Raw genomic sequence first — 7,647 nt, 5'->3', positions numbered from 1 at the left:
AATGGCAGTGCGTTAGTGGACATTTGTGCTGAGAGAGGGTTGATGATAGCCAATACCCTCTTCAGGCACAAAATGATCCACAGGTATACATGGCGAGTGATGAGAAGGGTGGGTGGTGAACTGAATGAAAGGAAGGCATTGATTGATTATGTGTGTGTGGATGAAAGGATGCGAAAATGTGTAATGGATGCAAGAGCTTATAGAGGTTGGGGGACTGGACTTTCTGACCACTACTTGGTGGTGGCCAGAATCAAGGTCCAATTAGGATGGAGAAATAGAAGAAGGGAAGGACGGGAAGAAGGAGTATTTGTAAGGAGAGTGTAAAGGTTACAAGAGGATGAGAAAAAAGCAGAGTAAAAGAGAGAAGTGGAGGAACGATTGGGCAAATATGAATTGGAGCAGATGGGAGACGTGGAAGGTGTGTGCAGGATATTTTCAGAAGAAATATGTGCAGCATGTGATGTGGTGTGTGGGATGAAGAGAAGACGGAGGGGTGTGCAAGGAACAGCGTGGTAGAATGAAGAGGTGAGACAGGCTGTGGCACAAAAGAAGAAAGCATACAATGAATGGTTGAGAAAGAGGGGCGTGGAAGAAGTTGAGAGGCGGAAGAGAGAGTTATATGTAGAAAGAAAGAGAGAGGTGAAAAGATTAGTAAGAGAGAGTGAGAAGAGAGTGGATGAGGAATTTGGAAGGAACTTGAGTGTAAAGTGGAGGGACTGTAAGAAAATGTTCTGAAAAGAGGTGAAAAGAGTAAGACAGGGTGGAAGTGAAGTTAGCAGGGGAGTGAAAGATAAAAATGGTAGATTATTAGTGGAGAAGGGAGAAAAAGTGAGCAGATGGAGAGAACACTTTAAGGAATTGTTGAACATAGAGGATGGAAGTAATGCGAGTATAAGTGGCTGGGGAATGGTTGGGAGAAGGAGGGAGGTGAGAAGACAGGAAGAAATCAGTAGGATAGAAGTTGTGGAAGCAATTAAGAAAATTAAATTGGGGAAAGCCCCAGGAATTGATGGAGTGTGTGGTGAAATGCTGAAGTATGGGGGAGAGATAGTAGTAGAATGGATGTGGAAGATGTGCAGATTGGCCTGAGAGGAAGGTAGAGTCCCGGAGGATTGGAAGTCAGGTATAATTATTCCCTTGTACAAAGGAAAAAGAGAAAAAGAAACTGTGGTAATCATAGAGGCATCTGTCTTCTTAGTATAATAGGAAAAGTGTATGGTAGGATACTTATTGACAGAGTTAGAGAAAGAACAGAGGAATTAGTTGGAGAAGAACAGGGAGGCTTTAGGAAGGGGAGAGGTTGTGTAGATCAGATATTCATTCTTAGATCTTTAGTGGAAAAGTTTCTAGAGAAGGAAAAGAAGTTGTATGCGACTTTCATGGATTTGGAGAAAGCATATGGCAGGGTGGTTAGACAAGGATTGTGGAAAGTATTAAGAATATATGGAGTAGATGGGAAGTCGTTGAATGGTGAGAAGAGTATGTATGATGGTGCTAAGGCTGCAGTACATGTGGATAGTGAACTGAGTGAATTTTTTTCTTCGAAGGTTGGGTTGAAACAGGGATGTGTCATGTCTCCATGGTTGTTCAATCTGTACATGGACGGGGTAATAAAAGAGGTAGAAGGGCAAGGGTAGTGGATGTTGGAGTGGCCCTGGTGAGAGAGGGTAGTGTTTGGAAACTCCCTGTACTGTTGTTTGCAGATGATACTGTGTTGTTGAGTGAAGACGAAGGAGAGCTGCAAGGCTTGGTGGATGAGTTTTGGAGAGTGTGTAAGAAACGGAATCTAAAGGTGAATGTAGGGAAGAGTAAAGTGATGGTCTTTGAGAGAGGTGAAGTCAGTGAATGGACAGCGAGGTTGGATGGTGAGGAATTGGAAAATGTGAGTACGTTTAAGTACTTGGGTAGTGTGATGAGTAAGGATGGAGGTTCGGAGGGTGAAGTGCTTGAAAGGGTACATCAGGGAAGAAAGGTTGCTGGTTCCTTAAGGGCAGTGATAAGAAGCAGGGAAGTGAGCATGGAAGTGAAAAAGTTACTACATGACAGTATTGTGATACCAACTCTAACGTATGGAAGTGAAGCTTGGACGTTGCTGGAAGGACACAAGTCAAGAGTGAGAGCAGTGGAAATGAATTATTTAAGAGGAGCCTGTGGAGTCACATGGAGAGACAGGCTGACAAATGAGGATATAAAGGAGCCTTGTGGTATGGATGTGGATGTGGATGTGATAGGAAGCGTTAGGAGGAATACACTGAGGTGGTTTGGCCATGTAGAGAGGATGGAGGGTGAAAGACTGACGAAGAAGGTGTATGTGAGTGAGGTGGAGGGGAGAAGAGGGAGGGGGAGGCCGAAGATGAGATGGAGGGATGGGGTGGAGAGGTATATGAGAGAGGGGTGTGTGAGTTGGGAGCGGGGCAGTAAATTGGCGGGGACAGGGCAACGTGGAGGCGATTTGTTTGTGGCCACCCCGAAAAGGATTGAGGCGTCTGCCAATAGATATATAGATAGATAGTGTGTGTGTGTGTGTGTGTGTGTGTGTGTGTGTGTGTGTGTGTGTGTGTGTGTGTGTGTGTGTGTGCGTGCGTTGAGAGGGAGGTGAGGGTGGTGTGTACGAGCCTTTGGTGGAGGTATGGGGGGAGGGGGCACAGTGGCAATGTGAGGGGGTGGAGGGCTGGAAATGTTAGAATCGGAGGTATGTGGCCGTTAGGGGGTAGTGTGGTTGAGATATTGTGGTGTGATGGTGTGTATGGGTTAATAACAGGTGTGAGGGTGTGCGGCTGAGGTGGGGATGTGGAGGTGTGAGGGGATAATATGAGGTGTGTGGAGGAAGGTGGTGTGTACAGGAATGCGGAACAATCAAGGACACCTGGTAAGTGCAAGTTCATTGGAGTATTTAAAAAAAAAAAAAAAAAAAAAAGCTAACGCGCACTTTAGATATATATCTTTTATATTATCTATGATGAATTTCTTATAATGGTACATTGATCAAACTAAGTTTTTTTTTTTTTTTTAATCGCTCTATCAGAATTTTAACCTTTGCTCGCTGGGTGTTCTCCTCTTTAGCGTTAGCCAAAATGGTGTCCTAAACTGTATTAAAGCAAATTTTCTTCCGTTTCATACATGAATCCTTTGTCTGGGCAAAAGTTTCCCTCAACTGGTGGTAACGAAAATAACATTTTTTTCCCTTCTTGTTATAGGGGCTTAAATGTACAGGATGGTCCATAAATAACACTCCCCCTCCACTCCAACTGTTGATTTCTTGTGTGTTGTTGGGACGGGCAGTCTGCTATTGTGCATCAGTTATTCATTTAATGCTCTCATTGCCACACCCATGCCCATCGCAACAGAATGAACCGTCCCGACAACATGTAAGATTCCACCAGACAAGTTCTATAACATCCTCTAGGTGCTAATAAACAAAAGCTAACTAGTCAAAACATCATAACCATTACTGCACTATTCCCTGCACTTCCATACTGAGGGAACAACACAACACAACTCACGTCGCTGTGACGAACCGGTGGGAAGTGAAGAGAAGAGAAGCACCAGCACCACCATGAGACGCAATGACACCTTAACGCCTTCCATATTACTGTGTTGAGATGGTGTCGGGGAGGGAAGTGAGGTGTTGTGCACAAATCTGAAAGTATGGCAACTTGTGCATGATACAGTAGTGAAGAGATCAGTGTTATGTTTCACCAGATCTATCAGCAGTCACTTATACTTAAGCAGTTCACTGGGCAGTGTTAATACCGTAAATAATTTGGGGTACCTGTATATTGCAATACCTGTCTTGGGACAGTACACAGACATAACTACTGCACATCACAGAATGTTTTGCCTTCACACCCTTCATCTTGGCACAGATTTCTTTCACAGCATCAGACTCACGAACACAGTAATTCTGACTAGCTATTACCAGCTTACCACACTGGGCCATTTTTAGAAATTCAGCTTATGCTTCTCTTTACTGTGCAGTTTATACTATGTTGAGTTCCTCTTATCACAGTATGTGCAAAAAATGTACTGAATGGTCCCTGCATTCTCCCAGTACTAAGCTTCTATCATTGCCTGAATCTTTAATAATAAACTTAGTCAAAACGATCACGCCCTGGTAGGGATATATATATATATATATATATATATATATATATATATATATATATATATATATATATATATATATATATATATATATATATAAGAGATAGATATTGTTGATAGATAGATAGATAGGTAGATAGATAGATATAGATAGATATATAGACAGATAGAAGATAGACAGATAGATAGATAAATAGATAGACAGGCAGATAGATATAGATATATACAGGTACAGTATATATATGAACGAGCAACTGTGTTATATCGTCGTGTTACTCCGATACCTTCTCACTATGTATATCATCATGGTGAACAAGAACATTGCAATTAAAAAAAACAAAATTTCTTTCACAAAAGTAACGCCTCGTCACTTCTCTGTCACTAAGGCATATCTGTAAAACCCTTCATTTGCATATACAATAGATCCTGTGAGATGCACGGTAAGTGGTCAACAGCGGTAATCAGTGGCTAAATACTCTATGTCGCAGTGAACTAACCTGTGTGCGTGTCGACAGCGTGACTGTCCAGAAACAGCACCACGGACACACTGAGCGGGTGAGCCCCTGCTGTCACACGGAGTGAAGCTGGCTGCTGCTGTCACCTTCAAGGTCTAATGTTCTCGTCTCAGCTGAGTCAAACAAATGCGGCAACGGGACTGCAGCCAATAAAACGTACCTTGATCGTCTTAATGAGTATGAGGTCAAAGCTTAAGATTATTTTGGTGTAGGCAAGGACGAATAGATGATTACCTTCGCCAGCGAAGGTGGGCGGAGGTTATGTGATCACCGTATTTAGCTGTTTGTCTATTCACAAAATATCTCAAGAGGTTACAGTCGAATATCGATTAGATTTTATGGAGGGGTTTTCGCACTAGCCAGGGAAAAATTGATTAGATTTTGAGGCGGATGCAAATCCAGATGCGAATCCACGACTTTTTTTTTTTTTTTGTTAACTTCGAAAAACTTATACAGTTATGCTTTTTGTCACGGCGTAGCGACCAGCCTGAAAACTACAACCCGATTTTTTAAAAGTTTTTGTGACAATGGCGTTGGCAGGCGTATGCACTCTCTGAGTGCATTCTAGTTTTCTTTGTGTTGGTGGTGGTGATGTAAGAGTCAATATCGTCCACTAGGTGGGTTCATGTATAAGAAAACTGGGTTAAGTAGCCACTAATGTTGTCAACCCTTGCCAAACCCTGAGGGGTGGAGGTGGGGAAACCATTCTACCCTGTCCTTGGTACTGAGCCCATAGGCATAGAAATCCCACACCCTTGTTCTCCCACCTACAACTCCCTGCCACCTGAACAATACTGTACACCGGACTGCAGAGAGTTACAGATGGTTTCCTTAACCATCTCACTGGTTTAACACTTGAATATTATACAGTATTCTGGCTTACGTAAAACAAATTTCACACTGCAATGAAAGGCCTGCCCTACCGACCATACTGTGAGATACCAGCTAAATTATCAGTACTTGTTGCCAGTAAACCCTTCACTACGACATGCCTGTCCTAAGTAGAATAATATTAATCGTTCGATAATAGTAAGAATAACTTAAAAGGGCATCGGAACTATAAGGATTAGTGGAGTAGAGTGAAAAGCATGAGGGACAAGAGCGCAGTAATAGATGGAGGGAAGTGCACGGCTGGGGTGGATGGGGAATACCCAGTGTTTATCATTTGCTGCCCGGCCTGTCCCCTTCCTCCACACGCCACAATCCTTCCCACATCCTGTCTCTCCTTAATCACTTCCTCTTTCCCTTTCCATCTCTCTCTACACATCTCCTTTCCCTTCACCTCTCCCTCAACACATCCCTAATCCCCACATATCTCCCTGAACACATCCCCCTTCTCTCCACATCTCATTCAACACATCCCTCATCCCTTCACATCTTCTATACATCCCCTTTCCCTTCACATCTCCCTCTACACATCCCTCTTCCCTTCACAATACACATCCCTCTTCCCTTCACATCTCATCCTACACATCCCTCTTCCCTTCACATCTCATTCTACGCATTCCTCTTCCCTTCATATCTCATTCTACACATTCCTCATCCCTTCACATCTCATTCTACACATCCCTCTTCCTTTCACATCTCATTCAACACATTCCTCTTCCCTTCACATCTCATTCTACTCATCCCTCTTCCCTTCACATCCCATTTTGCACATCCTTCATCCCTTCACATCTCATTCTACACATCTCCTTTTCCTTCACATCTCATCCTACACCCCCCTTCCCTTCAGTTCGCTCTATATACCGCTTCCCTTCACATCGCCCTCTACACATCCCCCTTCCCCTCCCCCTCTCAATCCCTCTCTCTTCTTTATTCTTTCCTGTCCTCCCTCGCCCCACATCCGTTGCTAACTCATCATACCCCTGTTCCTCTCCCTCTACACCCCACCTATTCTCCACCTCCCCCTCTTTCAGCATCATCCCCCCTCTCTCCCTCTGCATCCTACTCTCCTCTTCATTCATCCTCCACCCCTCTCACTCATACCTGTACATCCCATGTCTCCACAGACCTTATCTCGCCACCCCTTCTCACTTCTTCTTTCTCTCTTCTGCTTCTAATCTCATCACTGCGTCTCCACCCTCCACCCCCTCTCCATCTACACCCCTTCCCGATTCCTTCTTACCCACCCTCGTTACCGCATTCCGCCTCAAGGTGTTCACTCCATCTTTACCCCTCCGCAACAACACCCTCCCCCACCCTTCCCCACCCATACCCTCCCCAACCCCCCGATATCCTCCCCCACCCTTCCCCACCCATACCCTCCCGAACCCCCCCATACCCTCCCCCCACCCTTCCCCACCCATATTTAATCTTCCCCATCCTTCCCCATCCCAACCTAACTATCGTTCACCTCACTCTATCCATACTTTCCTCGTCCCCACCCCACCCTTACCCTCCCCTTCTCCACCCCAACCTTATCCTTCCTTTGCCCACCCAACACTTACCCTCCCCTCCCCCACCCCATTTTCCTTTGCCCACCCAACCAATACCCTCCCAACCTCCACCACACCCTTGCCCTCACGTTACAGACCACACCCTTACACCCACCCTCCCCAACCCCACCCTTACCCTCGCCGACCCCACCTCACCCTCCCTTCTCCTATCCCATTCTCATCCTACCCTACACCACTCCACTCTTATTCTCCTGTCCCCTACCCAAACCTTACCCTCCAATCTCCCACTTCACCCTTAACCTTCCATTAACTCCCCCCCCCACCCTTGCCTTCCCCTTATCCACCCCACCATAGCCATTCCCTTACCCACCTCACCACAGCCATTCCCTTACCCACCCCACCACAGCCATCCCTTACCCACCCCACCACAGCCATCCCCTTACCCACCCCACCACAGCCATCCCCTTACCCACCCCACCACACCCATCCCCTTACCCACCCCACCACACCCATCCCTTACCCACCCCACCACACCCATCCCCTTCCCACCCTACCTTTACCCTCCCCTCACCCACCTTTCCCTTACCTTCCGCTCCCCCACCCCACCATTGCAGTCTCCTCCACCCCAC

General features: G+C 45.7%; 1 protein-coding gene across 1 annotated transcript in view; it reads right to left on the bottom strand.

The window, feature by feature from the left end:
- Nucleotides 1-4,630, bottom strand: part of LOC145416861 (turripeptide OL11-like) — a 29,665-nt gene extending 25,035 nt beyond the window's left edge. Inside the window, exons 1-2 of the mRNA XM_080285731.1 lie at nucleotides 4,602-4,630; nucleotides 3,504-3,640 (exon numbers count right to left, since the gene is read on the bottom strand). Coding sequence (XP_080141857.1) covers nucleotides 3,504-3,588 — 85 coding nt within the window. The 5' untranslated portion in view covers nucleotides 3,589-3,640; nucleotides 4,602-4,630. The remainder of the gene's footprint in view (nucleotides 1-3,503; nucleotides 3,641-4,601) is intronic.
- Between the last annotated feature and the right edge of the window lie 3,017 nt (nucleotides 4,631-7,647).

The sequence above is a fragment of the Coenobita brevimanus genome, chromosome 108 (genome assembly GCF_032717465.1).
Source record: "Coenobita brevimanus isolate Jiangsu-jjx chromosome 108, ASM3271746v2, whole genome shotgun sequence".
NCBI classification, from domain to species: domain Eukaryota; kingdom Metazoa; phylum Arthropoda; class Malacostraca; order Decapoda; family Coenobitidae; genus Coenobita; species Coenobita brevimanus.
Note: the sequence above shows the minus strand (reverse complement) of the source record. Positions and strands in the feature narration are given on the sequence as shown.